Source organism: Mus caroli, chromosome 5 (genome assembly GCF_900094665.2).
Source record: "Mus caroli chromosome 5, CAROLI_EIJ_v1.1, whole genome shotgun sequence".
Lineage (NCBI taxonomy): Eukaryota > Metazoa > Chordata > Mammalia > Rodentia > Muridae > Mus > Mus caroli.
In genome coordinates this window covers 90042230-90061249 of record NC_034574.1, presented here as the reverse complement: position 1 = coordinate 90061249, position 19020 = coordinate 90042230, and the positions used below count along the sequence as shown (strand labels likewise).

The 19020-nt window shown below is 42.2% G+C and overlaps 1 protein-coding gene across 1 annotated transcript in view; it reads right to left on the bottom strand.

Moving 5' to 3' along the window:
* The window catches only part of Bmp2k (BMP2 inducible kinase), a 97829-nt gene that overhangs the window by 55631 nt on the left and 23178 nt on the right, over nucleotides 1–19020 (bottom strand). The window contains exons 2-4 of the mRNA XM_021164002.1: nucleotides 10169–10287; nucleotides 7001–7106; nucleotides 1221–1363 (exon numbers count right to left, since the gene is read on the bottom strand). Coding sequence (XP_021019661.1) covers nucleotides 1221–1363; nucleotides 7001–7106; nucleotides 10169–10287 — 368 coding nt within the window. The remainder of the gene's footprint in view (nucleotides 1–1220; nucleotides 1364–7000; nucleotides 7107–10168; nucleotides 10288–19020) is intronic.

Here is a 19020-nt window from a genome sequence, read left to right as displayed (position 1 = left end):
AAGCCAGAGACAGATGGACTAGAGCAGGCAGTGGGACATTCCTGATGAACCCAGAACTCAGGAGGCCAGAAGGGTTTGTAAAACTGTTCAATCCTAACCTCCTAAATTCCCTCTCTGAAGGACAACTGGGAGCTGTCAAAATTCTCTTTTTTCTCCGTCCCTAGACTTCAGCCCACCTGCAGACAAGGAATAGTGGGAAAAATTTTAAATCCATTTCTGACTAACTTCTTTAGCTTGAATATTCACATGCAAACTACTTAAAACCAGACGTGCTGTTAGTTTTAAATTATTTTTTTATATGTGGGTCAGATTCAAGACTAAGACAAAATTCATTCATATTTCATATTCACCTTATACATTACATCTGACAATTTTATACAATATTCTAACTGCAACCTGAAGCATGTGGTCAGGTTTTTTACAGTGATGGCACTACCATATCAAGTCTCAAAATTTTTAAGAAAGTAGGCATTTTCAAATGTAGATTTTTTTGATGCGGCCTACACCATCATCTTAAATTTACACTTTAACTTGGAAATCAGAGTTAAAACAACTAAAACAAACTGTGACTACTCCAGTGTCCTAAATACTACAACCCAGGTTCAGAGAGAGCCCCGACTGCTGCTTCCTAGTGTTTATGTCACTGCACAATTTACTTAACTGCTCCCACTCTACCAGAAAAACAGGGAAGATAATAGTTATGACATGGAATTGTTGTTAAAATAAATTGAGTTAGAATACTTGAAGTACTCAGAACACAGTCTGTACCAAAGAAATATGTTAAGGACCAAATAAATTACTATTACTCTGGCAATGTCTTTTGCTTTTATTCTTATTTACATTACTAAAATGCTAATAAAGTTTACTTTAGCTTTCATGACCATCAACAACCTATGTTCTAAATGACACTTTACTTATCATAAGATATAACATTATATTTAATCATTCAAACGAGGCATTCACTCATTTATTTAGTAAACAGTTAGTGAACCTCTGCTATGTACCATGCACTGTTCAAGAACATGCATCTATCACACACAAAAACAAACCAATACCAAAGGCCTCATGATCCTTATATTCTAGTGAGAAAGGTCAGAAAATAAACAGCAGGCATAACGCGTAAGCAAATTACACAGCGTCTTGGGGAGGGGACAGGAGCAGGGAGGAAAAAAGGGGCATTTTAAATTGGAAGTGTAGAACACGTGTTGCCCAGTTCTTACCTTCAGATCCCGGTGGATTATGGGAGTCTTACATTGATGCAATCGTGCGACAGCTTCGCAAGTATCACAGAAGATTTGTAGGACTTCTGACTCGGTAAAGCCTGTCTGCAGCTTCTTATTCATCTGGTTCACAACCTGCCCAGCTAAACAACGAGTAACTCTGAGGACATGTTTCAAACGCTGTCAACCCCAGGAAGGCCTCTGTAGCACTGGCCATGATTCTGCTAACCCTCACAAAGCTCCTGACACCCACTACTGCACTGGTTCATGGCATGCTCTCCTACATTTTACATCTCTGAGATCAGAACACTAACAACACAGTGTCTTGCTAATACTATTTGCCATTTTTTAACTATTTGCCATTATTTAGCCACTTTTGAAATTGCAAGTTTCCTTACGATTAATGGTGTATTTATTTGAAGCAGTAGTCATTCAATACTGTTTTGTATTGGATAAAGTGTGATAAACAAAAATTTGATCTATAGTGTTTCAAGAGAAAAATAATGACACAAATATATGATTTATAATTTGTACCACTGCATAGTAATATATAAGAGCTCACCTGGAAAATCTGAATTTAGATTGAGGCAAGGACGGGAAAGAAGGGGGAGAACAGAAGAACATAGGCTTTTCTTATCTCAGTGAGAGTCACATGGACACAGAATGATGACAAACTAACAGGGCAAAGATTCGGGGGACCACGTGGGTAATGATGAATTTTGTGTACAAACATCTAACAACAAATAACACTTACAGGGCTCATGCTGATGCAGCCAAGGAAGCACGAAAGAAAGGTGAGGCGTGCCCGACATTTCAGACACTGACAGCTGCATCTCATATTTTTTATCTCAAATGCCAAAGAGAACTATAGATCTGACGTTTTAAAATATCACCTTTATTATAGGATAAAGGGATCTGATGAATTAAGCCACTAATGCTTTACCCCTATTAAGAAATAATAGGACAGGACTGGGAGAAAAATAATCAGCAACCTTGCCTGGCTGTGGATCACACACACCGTGGACCTGCCAGACAAGACCTGCTGCCCAGTGCCACAGCAGGCTGCCTGCTGGAGGTAGCACACTGTTCTGCAGGAGGGGATTTACGCCTGTCACTGTCAGACTGAACTTAAACTCTCATGATCCCCCTCACCTCAGCCTCTGCAGCCTCTGCAACCAGTAGGAGCTGCCACAGCAACCATGGTCTTGGTACTGTAAACCTAGCCAACCCACACGGCTGGGGAGATCGCTGATCAGGAGGGAGAGGTTACTAATAGTGCCCCTTGCTAAGTGGACATGTTGTCAAACTGCATTTTTAAAAATTAATTATTATGCATACAGCATTCTGCATGCATGCATGCCTGCAGGTCAGAAGAAGTTACCAGATCCCATTACAGATGGTTGTGAGCCACCATGTGGTTGCTGGGAATTGAACTCAGGATCTATGGAGGGCAGCCATTACTCTTAAGCTCTACGCCATCTCTCCAGCTCTCAAACTGCCTTTTAAACATTTATGTTGAGACACAGGGACAGTGTTCTTCTCAACCTTGGTCATAGAAGCCTCTTTTTCCTTCAATGGCACAAGCCAATGCAGAGACTCCTTTTTTTTGTTGTTTTGGTTTTCGAGACAAGGTTTCTCTGTGTAGCCCTGGCTGTCCTGGAACTCACTGTGTAGACCAGGCTGGCCTCGAACTCAGAAATCCACCTGCTTCTGCCTCCCAAGTACTGGGATTAAAAGTGTGTGCCAGCACTGCCTGGCGTAGAGGTAAACATGTTTTTGTTTTTGTTTTTTGAGACTCTTAACTATCAAAGATTTCAGAAAGTATCAGTTGTGTGTGCAGTCCTAAATATCACCCCAACACTCTTACTCACAGACCCCGCCCTCACACACACACACACACACACACACACACACATATTCACATCCAACTGAGAAGGGGAGAGAGCTTAGGTGCTTCTGTGGGCATCTGCTCCTTCTATCTCTATGGGAAAATCCACCCCAGGAGACCCTACTAGGGCCAACAAGAGCGTTAAAGATAGGAAGTAGAACTACCCCAACTAGTCACAGCTACTAGAGAGACATTTGAACAAGCTTTGACAATTCAGCCCCACCACCCTGCCAGGCTCCACCCACAGCCGCTCACTGACAGATGTGTAAGCAATCATGAGCAACTGCTGCTTTCTGCCACTGAATCCTCAAGGGTTTTGTTATTAATCAAAAGCTACTACAGATACAGCTTAGAGAAATTAGCACACAGCATCTTCCAAAACAAGCTTAGAAACTCACACATTGCCATAATTTGTTCCTAAGTTATTCATAAAAAATAGAAAGATACTCAAATAACCAGTGAGGTCCAAAAGTCTGCAAAACACATTCTCTCTTTAAGTCAGTGGTTCTCAGCCTTCCTCATGCTGCAGCTCTTTAACAGTTCCTCATGGAGTGGTGACCCACAACCATAAAGTGATTTTCATTGCTACTTCATAACTGTAATTTTGCTACTGTTATGAATCATAATGTAAATATTTCATGAGCAGGATATCTAATATGTGACCCCTATGAAAGGGTCATTCAAACCCAAAGGGGTCCAGGCCCACAGGTTGAAAACCCTGCTTTAACTTTAAACTAGCAAGTTAAGAAGTACAAGACCCTGAGTTTAGAAGCATGGCACAGAAGATGCCTGTAAGTATTGAGAAGCTCGACTACGGAGCAAGTAATGTACTGGTTACATAACCCATTCTTCTCCCTTCCCTACACAACCAGTGTGCCTGAACTGTGTGTATTATACCGGATCCCTCGTCTTAATATATAAGTGACTTCCATAAAAGAAGTAAAAGAGGATTCATTCTCCCATCCCCCACTTCTCCAAAGCACTTCTCCCCCGTGGGAGACTCACATGAGAAAAGAAACTATGAATACTCAACTCAGGCCTCTGCATTCCTCCTTTTAAGATAAAACTGCCAGCTCAGAGGGCATGCTATGATCTGTGATGCACACAGCAAACTTCCCACATGAGCTACAACAGAGCAACAAAGCAGAGAACTCTGAGGAACGTTAGAGCAAAGGGAAAATATTCTAAACATGTAATTTCTTAATTTCAAATGGCTTAAAAACAAAACAAGAGCAACTGTAAAAATACAGGAAAGAATAAGAAAGAATTACTAAAAATTAAAATAGAGCAAAAGCACAAAATTCTATAGAAAACCTGAAACACACACTCAAGGAAGCTTCCAAAGAATCAGAAATTAAAAAGAAATGAAAAGATAATCAAAGAACGGAAGACAAACATCCATTTAAATGAGAACACAAGCATGGTTGAGAGTCAGACAGACAGACAGACAGAGACAGAGAGAGAAAGAGACAGAGAGACACAGAGAGAAAACAGGGTGTCCTACAAAAAGAATGCGTGAAGTGTACATACTGTGAGGCTTCAAAACAATGGAGACAACCAGAAAGCTACCTGATCGTCTCTATGCAGAAAGTAAGTCACATAAACAAACGAATAATCAACTACACTGGAGAGAAAACAGAGCAACACCGTCTAAGTTCTGCACCACTGCAATTTCTGTTAGGTAACCAAACTGACGGTCAGATGTGAATACAGAATACAGATGTGTTCATCTCTGGCCATCCCCGGCCCAGCCTCCTCTGTCCTTGGAAGCTAAAGTGTCAATGCTGGCCAGTACTTGAAAGGGAAAGGAAAGACATGAAACTCAAGATCTCAAAACCATCTCCACCCATAAAATCACCAAAAAGTTAAGGAAAAACTAATTAGTCCAAGACACTGGAGACTTCACTCAGAGGCACACACTCAGAGAGTCAACACCTAACAAAGGGGAAGGAAGGGATAGGAGGAGGGGATCCAAGATGGCGGAAATAAAATATTCCCAACGGACAGCTAAATCCTGCTTCAAATTAAACAGTTGAGCCTAAGTCGTCAGGAGGCTGCTCAGTCAACCCAGGGCTGAATAGAACTATCGGGCTTTTGGGTTTTTGTTCCTGCTGCTATTGTTTGTTTGCTTGTGTTTTGTTTTTTCTGAGAGTCTATATAGCCCTGACTGGCCTAGAACTCTCTATATAGACCAGGCTGGACTCAAACTCATAGGCAGTCACCTGCCTCTGCCTCCCTAGTGCAAGAATTAAAGATGTGTGGCACCATAGTAGCTATTGGATTTTTTGAACCATACACATAAATTAATGTGTGTGTGTGTGTGTGTGTGTGAGAAAGGGGGGGAGGGGGAGGGGGAGGAGAGGGGGAGGGAGGGAGTTAGAGCCCCTGAACCTGGAGCTACAGGTAGTTAGTTATAAGCCAGCACATAGCTGGGACCTGAACCTGTGTCCTCTGTAAGCCCTCTCTCCAGCCCCTATAGAAAGCATGCTTTATTTTAAAATTCCTGTGAAAAAAACTTTGATGATTCAAACATCAGGAAAATATTTCTTCTCAAAAACCAAGTGAGTGACACTATGTTTGTGGAATAGACTGAGAGCCCTTCTCCTCCTCACACATGCGAAGGGTAGAAGTCAGGGGTAGTTTGTATGTGTTATTACTTTTGAGGTCGCTGTGCAAGTAAACATTTATTTTAAATACTTGTTAGGTCTAAATAAATGTGCTTTCCTATTTTCTGACACAAATGAATAAAAGCCATTAAGATTATGTATTAAACTGCAGGTTCTATGGCGGTGGAGACATGGCTCAGTGGTTAAGATTGCTTTTCCAAAAAGCCTGGGTTAAATTCCCAGGCCCCTCATGGCAGTTCACAACTGTCTGTAACTCCAGCTCTGGGGGACTTGACACCCACACACAGATACATATACACATATAAAACATCAATGCACATAAATAAAAATTTAAAAATCACTTTTTAAAAAATGCAGGCTCTATAACTTGAATGGAGAATCAGTTCCGGGGACAGCCTGCACTATATGAATCCTATCTCACAGAGGAAACTCAATGGTGACTGAGGAGACAACTCAGTAGGTGCAGTGCTTGCACTGAAGTGTGCAGACCTCAGCTAGATCCCAGAGCAACTGTAAGAAGTAGGTGTGGTGCAGGCACCTGTGACCCCAATGCTGGAGCAGTAGAAACAGGAAGACCCTTCCGACTCATTGCCAGCAAGACTCGCCTACTTAATGAGCTCTAGATCAACTGAGATGCCCTGTTTCTAAAGCCAGTGGAGTGTAAGCACTATGGCTGGGCATGGGGCTGGGAAAAGGCACTGCTACCCAGCCTGAGGACCTGAGTTTGATCCCCAAGACCCACATGATGGGAGGAGAGAGAGAGAGAACCACTCTCACAAGTGGTCCTGTGACCTATGCTGTTGTTTGTGTGTGCCCTCCTTCACAAACTCAAGCACACATATGCACACAAAGAAATATAATAAAAAATGTTTTTAAATCCCCTACAGGCACACCCACACAGATACACACTAAGAAAACTAGCCTGTGCTGCCTAAATGTGTTTACAATACATCTTGCAACGCTAACTCTTGGTTACAAAAGAATTATACTGATAACCACAAGTATAACTTCACTAGCTTGGGTTTCTTGTTTTGAACCCAATTATCACTTTGTTTAATTCTCCATTTGCAGACTCTTGTCATAATTATAAATTATCATTGGATTTTAAATAACTTTTAACAGCATGTGTAATTAAGTCATTAAAGCTGAAATTGCAATAAAGCATCGAGAAGAAGGTAGCAGCTGCCCTGGGAGAAACCTCGGACCTCATGCTCATGGAAAGGGATGTTCTTTTTAGCACACTACAAATGAAGACAGATACTTACCTCGACAATATTCCATTAGGATAAGCACTTCCCACACATTGTCACTAATTGAATTGACAGCACAGTCCAAATAACCGACAATATTTTTGTGGCCAGATAGCTCTTTCTGTGAAAAAGAAATAAAATCTTTAAATTTAGAAAATATAAATCTTAAACTTCTAAGAGTAATGATTATAAGCTTAAATAACTAGATTTAATAAATTTCTAAAAGCAGGAATAAGGTATGAGAAAACAGTATTTCAGTCAGGGATTTTTATGGCTTCATCAAAAACTCAATACATATGGAACAGTCATTATCTAAGATGAATAACCAATAATCATTTGTTTATAAGTTCCATCAGGAAAGTAATAAAAGCAATAATCTACCAAGGACTGGTGACATGGCTCAGCCAGTGGAGACACTGATCACCAGGCCTGAGGGCCTGAGTTCAATCTCAGGACCAATGTAGTAGAAGGACAAAACCAAGCCCCATAAGCTGCCCTGACCTCTCTACACATGCTGCCCCCACAGACCCACACAAAATAAACAAATATAAGTTAGAACTAATCTACCAAAGTATGTGTATAACATACTTTTCAAGAATAAAGTAATAGAATCCTAATAGTATTTATCTTAAAAAAAAAAAAAAAGGAATTGCTAGGAGGTAGAGGCAGATAGAATCTCTGTGAGTTCAAGGCCAGCCTGCTTTACAGAGAGAGTTCCAGGATAGCCAAGGCTACACAGAGAAACACTGTCTTGAAAACTAAATAAAATACAACATAAAATAAAAATTAAATAGAGGAATTAAGCGCTAATGTTAATGAATGAGTTTCATACATTTTCCCTAAACATTATAGTTTATGTTGAACTCTTCCATGGAGTCATGGGTCCATGTACTTTTCACTAAAGCTAAAACAGGAACAAGTGGCCAAAAAACATTTGTGAGAAAGAGCTCATAGGTTAAAGATACTATTAGTGCTGTGTGCAAGGAGATAACACATGGAAAATCTGACAACGTTTCCCCCAGTACAAAGTCAGCAGCAGCAGCAGCAGCATACAGGGGCTGTAAAGAGGGTTGGAGTCCACTAGGGATCCGTGCTGCTGAGCATGGATGAGCATCCTGTAACTACTGTCATTCGCAGTGCACTGAGCTGCAACTGTGCACAACAGTCTACAGTCAGAACTACTATACGCAAAACATGTTAACTCATACAGTGGGCGGTGGGTGGCCAAACAGCAGTTGAAGACCACCACTGCAAACTTGCAATCTTCCCACTATGCCTTGTTTAAAGGCAAAGATGTGCCTGGAGCAGCTGCTAGTATCCTCTCCCTGTCTCAGAAGTATACTAACTCTATTGAGTCAAAGAGCACAGCTCAGTTGTAGAGAGAATATTATCTCTTACAAGCATCACCTGTCAATAAAAAAAGCAGATGGCAGATGAGCTGAGGCAGGAAACAGACGTGGGACACTAGCAGGATGAGAGGGGATTCAGGGAAATGGTGAGAGGCATGGAGATTTGCCTGGAAAAGCTGAAGAGATGGACATAAACTCAGGGGAGCATAAAGGTGGAAATTCGAGCTGGAATGCCATGAAAAAACCGACTTACACACAGCAGTGCATTATCTCGGCTCAAGTTAGGGAACTCAAGCTAGCGTCCCCATTATCTTGAAGCAATTCTTTTTCAACCTGTTTGCTAATTTCTTTATCTATAAAATGTCTCAAAATCTAATCGTCTCTAAACTAGCTAAGAGACAGAAACAACTGGAATTCAAAAAACCAGATCACATTTTTAAGTGTTGAAAAAGAGGTTGATATAAAGAAGGAAGTCCCCTTGGCAGTGAGATACGTGGGACTGGCATTAATTAAGCTGTCTGTCAGTGAAGACTCCTGGGAAGAGCATATGTGGTTCAGTTTGTACTCTAAGTCTGGCTGCTCCTCAAACATTTACAGTCTTCTGGATTTTAAATAAGCATATAAGCCAAGGTGAGAAACTACTCACGGAGATGAATGCACATGTGCATTGCAGCAGCAGCTAGTCCCACACATGCATATGTGCACAGCAGTGGCAGCTACTCTCACACATGCACATGTGCACAGTAGTGGCAGCTAGTCACAGCAGCCGAAAAAGTACAAGCAGCCCAGATGCCTAACTGGGATGCTGACAGAATATCGTGTGGTGGCAGAAAGGAAATGGAGTACTGAAGAACACTACAATGTCTACAAACCTCACAGGCACTGAGATAAGAAAAAAAGAAAACCCATTGTACAGCCCCAGTTAGCAGAAATATTCAGAGCAGAAGTCCCAAGCAGACAGAGCACTCCCTAGGGGCCAGGTGAAGGGACCATGAAATGGGCAGTTAAGTGGGCAGGGCTTTTCTTTTAGGGGTGATGAAAAGGTATTGAAGCTACAGAGGTAGTGATTATACCATACTGTGAATGTGCTAACTAAATCAGTTAATTTTCTATTACCTGCATGTGTTCGCAGGTAAGAACTGAGAAGGAGAGGGAAGAGAAGTGTGAACCAGAAGGTCCCAAGAGCACTGAGGTTGTTAGTAGTCTACTAAGATGTTTTAACTGTACTAGTATTTGGTAAGAGCTTTCCTTAGTGGTGGACAACTGGCCCTACACTGTAAAGTTCACAGGAAAACCAGGTAAGAGCAGTATTGTTGAAATGGGTGGGAAAAACCACAAATTGTTGTCTGTGGATATAAACACAAGATGAATGTAGAATGTGTGGAAAGCTAATATAGTCACCACCTTCAGGATGGGAGTCTCCTTCTGCATGAGAAAAACAGTGCCTAGACTAGTTGAATGAGAAAACAGAGAAGGAGTCGTGGTATGTGGAAGACTGCATTTCTTAAAGTGTTGGGTAGGTGAGCTTGGTGTGCATTATATAATTCTGTAAAGTGTTCTATCCTCCCAGTCCCACACACTTACAGTGAGCACCCTACCTGCTGCACCCACACTGGGCAGTCGAGGAAAGGGTGACCTGGGCATTAGGTTCACGTGTGGCCAGGCGCCATCAACTGCCAATTCCCACAGAACAGTTTAACTGAACGACCTTTCAAGTTTTGCAAGTGTGTATAAACTGATACATAACTTGCCTAAAATACTGTGAATGCTGTGATATAAAACCAAAAGAAAGGGATCCAAATTTCTAAAAAAAAAAAAAAATTCTCTCACTTACCATAATCGTGATTTCCCTTTTACAAATGTTGAGGTCAGGTGTGTTATTGACATACATTCGCTTCAGTGCACATCGGATCCCACTGTGAGTCCGCACCAGGAAAACAGTGGAGAATCCACCTATGAGAGGAAGCCCAATTAATGTAAAACAATCAGAAACTACCATTTAAAGTATATACTATAATATTACTGGGCATGGTGGCACACACCTTTAGTCCCAGCACTTGGGATGCAGAGACAAATAAATCTCTTGTTAGTTCAGAACCAAACTGGTTCAAGGACATCCAGGGCTACATAGTGGGAATTTTTTAACTCACTCTCACACTCACACACTCTCTCTCTCTCTCTCTCTCTCCCTCTCTCTCCCCACCCATTTTGGAGCTAAATAACAGAGGAAAATCACCAAAGACTATATTCAGGACAAAAGTAAGTAGAGTGAGCAGCTTCCTGCTTGAGATCCACCTGCTGCCCTCCTGCATCAGTGAGGACAGTACTTACAGAGCCACAAGCCTCTGCATCAGTGAGGACAGTACTTACAGAGCCACAGGCATCAGTGAGGACAGTACTNCAGAGCCACAGGCCTCTGCATCAGTGAGGACAGTACTTACAGAGCCACAGGCCTCTGCATCAGTGAGGACAGTACTTACAGAGCCACAGGCCTCTCAAGTGAATCTGCCTCTCTCTCAAAGGGCAACAGACTAAACCTTAGTTTTCCACAGATACCTGTGGCTCAGGATACACAAATGTCTTCACATAACTTGTTGCAATGCTAATTCCTACCCACCCATCTTGATGGCAAGGTATAGCTACCATTTAACATTTAACATAGCTAAGAAGAGACAGCTGGCCTCTCCTCCAGGTGCATGGATGAGTGTACGGTATCCCATGCAATCTGGGATCTGATTTGCTTATTAGCAACTTACTTTAGGGCTGGGTACTCACCAGCTCTAGCTCATGGTACTGAGAAGGCAGGGAATAATTTCCTGCCCAAATGAGAGTGTGTGGTAGGGAAGGCCCCACTCTTCTTTCCGGCCTCTCTGTAAGATGATGCTTAGACATGATGTAGATAATCTGTGACCATGGTGATTAGAAAGAAAATGGCTCAGGACAGGTGGACCACTGAATTAGCAAACCTCCCTCCAGAACTCAAGTGAGAGACAGTAAATGCTTTCTTTACCTACTCCAGTTACTGAGACAGTCTCTTTACTGCATCTGAGAAAGTAGTTCATTTGAAATACATAGTTAGTGCTATTAAAAAATCAATTATTTTATCAAATCTAAGATAAGAGTCTCACATTCATTTAAGACTCGTTTCTGGTATAGAACATTCTGTAACATGTTTTTCTTATAGGCATGTTGATTTTGTTAAAACGTTAAAGGCATGATTGTTAAACTTGTGCTATTGTTGGAAAATATGAGACACTCTAGATGTTTTCAAAATGCACAAGAGACTCTGCAAGGGATACAGACCTGCCAGGAGAATAAGTGTACACTGGCATAAGTACATGAGTCAGTGACAGTGACTGCTGACTTTACTAACCCAGAGTCACTCCCCTTCTTAGATCTACTCTCTAGAGAGAAACCTCGCTCTCTCAGGGTTCTTGTATGAAACAATTCATGTAACACGGAACTGAGGTGTTCCCTCCCCCATCCCCACTATTTGCGTGTGCACGCACACACACACAAGATCATAAAATTAAATGATGGTAGGCTTTGGTAGATAATTCTACCCAGGTTTTACAAGCTATTACACAAACACTTGTGAGTTTCGTTTGTTTGCTTGTTCTAACGAGTATTCCCATGCATGTATGAGCTAGCTCTGCATTGGTAGTAGAAAGGACGATGGCGAAAACTGTAAGCTGCTCACACAGGCTGCAGTGAAAACAGAGGCTGGTTAAAGAGAAGACAGAGTTGCAACAGCAGCATCTGACACACTGAGGTGATGACTCAGAGGCTTGGAATTGAGTATGACGTAATCAAGTTGGACAGGTGAGAAGTGGCCAGAGCTCTGGGCCACTGACAGCTGGACAGAGAGCCACCACAAAGCCCTAGATGAACATAAGGTGCAAGTGTCTGTGCTGGCTAGCTTTATGTCAAGTTGACACAGCTACAGTCATCAGAGAAGAGGACGCCTCAATTGAGACAATGACTCCATAAGATCAGGCTGCGGTAAGCCTGTAGACATTTTCTTAACTAGTGATCGATAGGGGAGAGCCCAGCTCAGTTGTGGGTGGTGCCATCCTTGGGCTGGTGGTCCTGGGTTCTATAAGAAAGCAAGCTGTACAAATCATAAGGAGCAAGCCAGTAAGCAGCCCCGCTCCATGGCCTCTGCTTCAGCTCCTGCCTCCAAGGTTCCTGCTCTGTTTGAGTTCCTGCCCCGACTTCCTTCAATGATGGACTATTATGTAAAAACCTAACTTAAATACTTTCCTACCCAAGTTGCTTTTGATCATGGTGTTTCATCACCACACTAACCCTAGCTAAGGTAGTGTCCTTCTCTTCTAAGTTCTAAGACCACTTCTAACAAGAAGCTTCCACCTAAGAGAGCACGTTAGACCACCTCTAGACAGGGAGCTAAATATGGGGTAACCAAGAGAACTACACGGTGGTGGCTGGGAGAGAGACAACGCTGCACCACAAGGAGCGACACGCCTAGTCACATGAGTGTGAGAACAACGAAAGAGTCTAAGGCACAACCTTGAGATACAAGGCTGGAAGTCCAAATGTTGCCCAAGTGACTAACAGCACAAAGTCAAGGTCAGGAGCAACAAAGCTTGAGTCAGAGAAGGACAAAGGCAGCTTCAGTCACCCCGAATTGGGCAGAGGACACAGAAACAAGGCACATGCACAGTCATTTCCCTGACTGGGCTAAGTAAAGGACACGCACAGAGCACAGAGCGTGAGGCCTTCTCCTGGTTCAGTCCCTGTTAGCCCAGAGAGTTAAATAATCCCAACAGAGCCTGCCTCCACTTTTGTCCAGTTTTCCCACAAAAACCTTAAACAGAGCAATTCAGAAGCCTTTTCCTCTCTTGGAAACTCCTCAATCTCTCAGGAGTCTCTCTCTTTTCTTTAGCTTCTCACCATGTCTCAATCTCTCGGTGTTCTATAAACAAAACTTGCTTCCACTTTGCATATTCTCACCAGAGTTGGCATTTTTAAATTTTCATTGGCATAATACAACATGGAGCCACTATCTCAGGATGACCTTTGGTGACCACTGAGTATCCAGCACCATAAGGCTGTGGTTCAAGCGGAACTAGGCAAAGGGTCCCACCATACTGAAAAGCCCTGAACCATATGTGTCTTAGGGTCAGCCTTCTTCCACAACCGCCATTAACAGAATGATACCACACCAGCCACAACAGCACACTGGCACCTATCCAGCCACCCTGCAGGATTTAACGAGTAGCTATTCTATTACTATACCATATATGCACATATAATGGTTTAATCCATCACATAACAAAAGCCATTCGGGTGACCTGTGTCTTGGGGAGTGTGGTTGTTTGTTGTTATTTCTGATGATGTTGCATTAAATACCCTCCTGTTGCTGTACTTCTTTCTGGGATAGCTCAGTTCTGACTGGTTTTGGTTTTGTTTGTTTCTTGGTACTGGGAAGTGAAACATAAAGTTCTTAAGGGCTGGAACTTTTGTTTCTACAGAAAAGGTTCCCAAGCTAAGTCAATAAAGGGAAAACACACTTCAAATTCAATGCTTTCAACAACATGCTAAAATGTCAAAGAAACTTCTAGTTGCAAGCAACTGAGACAGGTTTCTTCGCCCGCCCTCAGGAGACCTCCACAGCCCTGAAAGTGTTGTGGATTTGACAGGAAATGCCTCTCAGTTTGCTATATGTCTCTGAGAGCCACCAGCCCTCACATTAAGCATCTTTACCTGAGTTTGTGGACCTCTGCCATGGGTCAACTGCATGTCCTTGGTATCTCTCTCTCCCTAAGACTTTTCCTTTCCTTTCAGTCAGTAGAAGTTCTCCTCAATGTAAAAACAATTCTTTTCTCCTGGTTGTTTGTTTCACTTGGCCCACATACTGTGTTCGCAAATGAAAAGGCTGTGTGCTGTGCCTATGAACATAAAGGAAGAGCAAGAGAGAAGACACTGCTGTTTGCCAGCCCCACGTAACTGAAGAAGGAAAACCATCCTGTGCTGTCAGAGGCGCTGTGGTGTTACATGCTAGGAGGTGTGCTGTTTGCTGAACATCATAACATTAAGCTGGGGTCCAGTGGGAGAGCTGCACTGACTTTGGCACCTTAAAGATGCTTGCTTACCATGTTTAAACATTCCGTAAATTTAAACTTGCTCAACTACTGGTTCACCACAGACATCTTAGAAAATATCATTTCTGGACAACAAAGATATGTTTCAACATTATTTGGTCTAAGCAATTCCTTTCAATTCTAATAGGATCCACCCATAGTTGGGATAAGCCCCAGAGTATTCCCCTCATATCAAACAGCAAATTATGTTCCGGTGATTATGTTCCGGTGGCTTGATTACAAATTATTAAACTGAAAAGGAGTCATGGAAAAGTCAAAAAATTTGGAAGTCACTACAAGATATCAGAAACATGCAATAAAGTCATCCTGCATAAATATTGCATGTTCATACCATTAGATTTACTATTGCATGAACTTTAGTTCTCACCACTTGCTGTTTGTACCACACAGTGTAGCTGGTCCTATTTACTAATACAGCATTTCACTGGGTATTAAACATGAAGTAGGATGCTACCAAAATGAAAAAAATCTTTGAATTATTAAAACTGCTCAGTCTTCCCATAAAGGAAGACTGGGATTTCTTGAATCCCTTGTTAAAACTAACACTTGCTAATTTCTTTGACATTCTTCTACCTGTGAGTAAGAATGTTCTCAAGTCCTCATTTAAATCTGCCCACATGTTGTGAAGGAAAGTTATGAATGCTCTGTGGTTAGTTACATCTAGACGGTGGGCATGAGGTACTCCCTGTAGCACTTTCCACCTTTCTATGTGCTTTGAGGTTTCTCTATTGAGCTGCATCCATAACCCTTGTTCTGAGACAGCACTTCATCACGTGATCCAAGCCGGTCACGGTCTCCCAAGTGCCTGGATTACTTCCGCCCAGTTCTAACAGCTCTGAAGCTCTGGGCTTAGTCCACCCTCCCCTATGTACGCTGGGGATCAGAGCCTGGCCCACTGCTCTCCCAGTGTCTCACCATGGCCACTGAGAAGCAGTTTTCCTAAGACAGCCACTACTGCTGACTTTACACTACAGACTTTCCCCAAAAGGACCATTAAGTCTCTAGTGACAGAGAATGTTTTTGGTAGCCTAGCAACCTTCAGCTCCAACATCCCAACACATGAAACACTGCATGTTTATCTAAGACTTGGCCATGGGTGGTGATGCCTATGAAATGTATCCGGAGAAAGCAAACTGGGGGTGGGGGTGGGGATGGGGGAGATGGTAACCTGTAACCTCCCATGTGATCTTTTTTTCTTCCCTGTACATTTTATCAGCAAAACAGAGGAAGGATTTAACTATCAGCAACTCCTAGCTCCAACCATGGTCAAAGAAAAATGATGGGACTTTGAAGCCGTGTTCCAGATAAGTAGGAAAGGCACTTACGTGTGTCTGTGTGATCTGAGGCATAAGACGGTTCTTCCTCCCATTGACTGCTTATCTCCGGTACAAGAGAGCCCTAGGTTAAGTCAGCAAATCCAAGGCTTTCTCGTAAAAGCGCAACTCTTTCTAACGAGGAATGATTACCAACGTACATTCTTGCCAAAGCTATTGTTATCAGTAAGGAGAATGAATCAGAATTGAGGTTCATATTTTATTTCTTTCCTGTAACATCACAAAGAATTTAACATATTTCCACTTTGTAGATAAGAAAGAGACCAAAGGAAGCAGACAGCTAGTCTAACAAGAGAGAGCCATGTCTTTTATTCCCCTATAAATCTCTGGTTCTAATGATTGTTACAGCCCACATCTACCCATACAGGTATTTGCCAAACAAAGTGTATAATAATGAACAAAAGGATCTAGAAATAACAGAAGTGAAGAACAAGACAAATGAAGAAATCAAAAAAGAACAATGCCCTTCCCAAATTTTTCTTAAGAAAATTTGACTTAATAAGCACAATACCTTATGTATAAAAGGCAAACCATTTTTAAACTGGATATTGTAAAGCCTTTAAAGAAGACAAAAAACCAATGGTACCCAAGTGTGCCTGTAATCCCAACGATTTGAGAAATAAAAGCAGGTAGATCAGGCACTTGGTCATCCTCAGCTACAGAATTAGTTCAAGGCCACAAGAAATCCTATCTCAAAACACACACAAAAACATCCCTATGGCACAAGCAACTATGAACAGTGAGTATACACAATGAACCACTTCAAATTAAAATAATATACGAAAGTTCCTTAAGCTGTAATACTTGAGACTGTAGTCAGGTTTTTAAGCTGTAATACTTCAGACAGCAATCAGATTGCTCAATCTCTCTGAAATATTATAACTAAATATAGACCGTTGTTCCCATCAGCCTGCAGGTGGACCCCTTCCCCAGAGCACACACCATCAGTTCGTCTTGGCCACTTCCACTCCCAACAAGCTCAGTGTACTGTCCATTTACACCTAAGCTGTGTGTGCTGCAGGCGTCTGAGTCTGCGGCCCTCACAAATGTACTAACACAAACTCACTGAGCACAGTAATTACTTGGGCAAACTTGCGATCACTCTTCTCTAACTGATTCCACTATAAAAATAAGGTCTATGTACATCTCAATTACTATAATATTAGCAATACCAATCATCTTGACTGCCACCCAAATTATCTGCAGACTGAATAACTTAATATTAATCAATCGATTTAGCTGGGAAGTAGTTCTAGTTCATCTCTGAGTCCTCATTCCTTGATGTCGACTGTATTCTAATGGAGAATACAAATTATAGAAAACTGAACACAAGTTCATTATCATAGACCATGTTTAACATTAATATAACAAGCTGTTTAACACCTTTCTGGTTCTTTCTGGTTCCCTCCTAGAAAAAGTACTTTCAATTTGACAATTAATTGTCAATATTATTTCAAATAGAAAAAGTGTTTCATCCTGGAAGCAAAAATGCCCTGGGTGGTCAAAATGAAGTCAGTCAGCATACTTTGTGGGAATTTCCAGTACGAGACCACTTCATATGCTTTCATGTAATTATCACGCTTACCTCTAAATCTGTTTTCAGTATTAACTTCATTGCTCTGCTTTTTTACAATAAAAATTGGAAGCAATCTTGTTCCAATCACGACAAAATTAGATAGTAAGAATAAGCTCAGTCTATAGAACAGCAGGTGGCTACAGTAAGCAATGTTTATGATGTATTTCAAAATATGTTAAAATAGAACTTAGAATATTCTCAACACAAAGAAATGGCAAATAAGTTGATGGATTTAATAACTTCACACTATACACATGTATCAAAATATCACACTGTACCAAATAAGCACATCACAAATTTTTAAAAAGCCAGACGTACTGGCACACATCAGTAATTCCATCAATAAGGAGATGGCAGCCAGCCTGGATTACATAAGATGCTGTCTCAAAATACAAGGAACTGTAGAGATGTAGATCAATAGTAGAATAGGCTAAGGCCCTAGGCTCAATCCCCAGTACTATAAAAAACGCATAAAAATCTTAAAAGAGAAGTCATAAAATACACACTGAAAAGAGGGTGTGTTCCTTAATCTCCAGGGATACACTCTTGTGCTCTCAATAACTGACTGCATTCACTGCTCTCAAAACGGAGCACCTGTGCAGCCCGACTCACTGTTTGGGTCCTTTCACTTGCATTGCTGTGGTCCTCCGCGGTGGGGCATTCTTTGTATGATTTTCATCTTTCTGCCTTTATGCTCCTCCCTCGGAATACAGCATGAGTCCATTTCCCAAAATCCTTACTGCCCTAGTCACCTTTACCAAAATGACATCACAGTCTCCCCCGGGTGGTTTTCCTGCGTGTGATATTTACGTTCGTTTGATTTTCCACACAGTGGCCCAACATGTCACCTCTGTATTCACATCCTTTCTGTGGCTCCCATTTCACTTAAGTCAGAAAAAAGTGGGAAAGGATTTTACCTTGAGACAGAAGACTGCAGTATCTGACTCTTCCTCTGCTCTAACCTCTCCCCGCCCCACCCCCACACCCCTCCATGTCAGGGGCCTCACACTTACTTTGTTCTACCTGGAATGCACTCACCTGAGACTTTCTCCCTGCCTTCTCAGCTCCCTCCTACCTTTCCAGGCACCAGGATTTACTGTGCTAAGTCTCTATAACAGACTCTCCCAGAGTTTTCCAGGAACCATCATGCCCTGCTTCATTTCTTTTCCCTTCTGAGGCTTTACTGTTTCTTGTTTCCATCGCTGTGCAGCATTTAAAGCTCATGAGTAATTCAATGGATTGCTGTGGCTAACTCTGTTCCGCCTGCTGTCTCACGGGCCTGACACACTAAGAGCATTTACTAAGTCCATGTTGTATGGCTAACTCGCTATGTACATGCTGTGTGACTAGGCTATGTGGATGTTTTGGTCTGAAATACTGTTCTAGCAGTGTCTTCTGAGGTAAAATAGTGGTGCTAGTTGTCATGCCCAGATGTGCAAGTGCTGTTTTCTACACACTGCTTTAGCTCCTTTTTCACCATCATGCTTACCTGCAGTCCACCCTCCACCCCACAGCCCTGCTCACCTGCTCCCTCCACCCCATAGCCCTGCTCACCTGCTCCCTCCACCCCACAGCCCTGCTCACCTGCTCCCTCCACCCCACAGCCCTGCTCACCTGCTCCCTCCACCCCATAGCCCTGCTCACCTGCTCC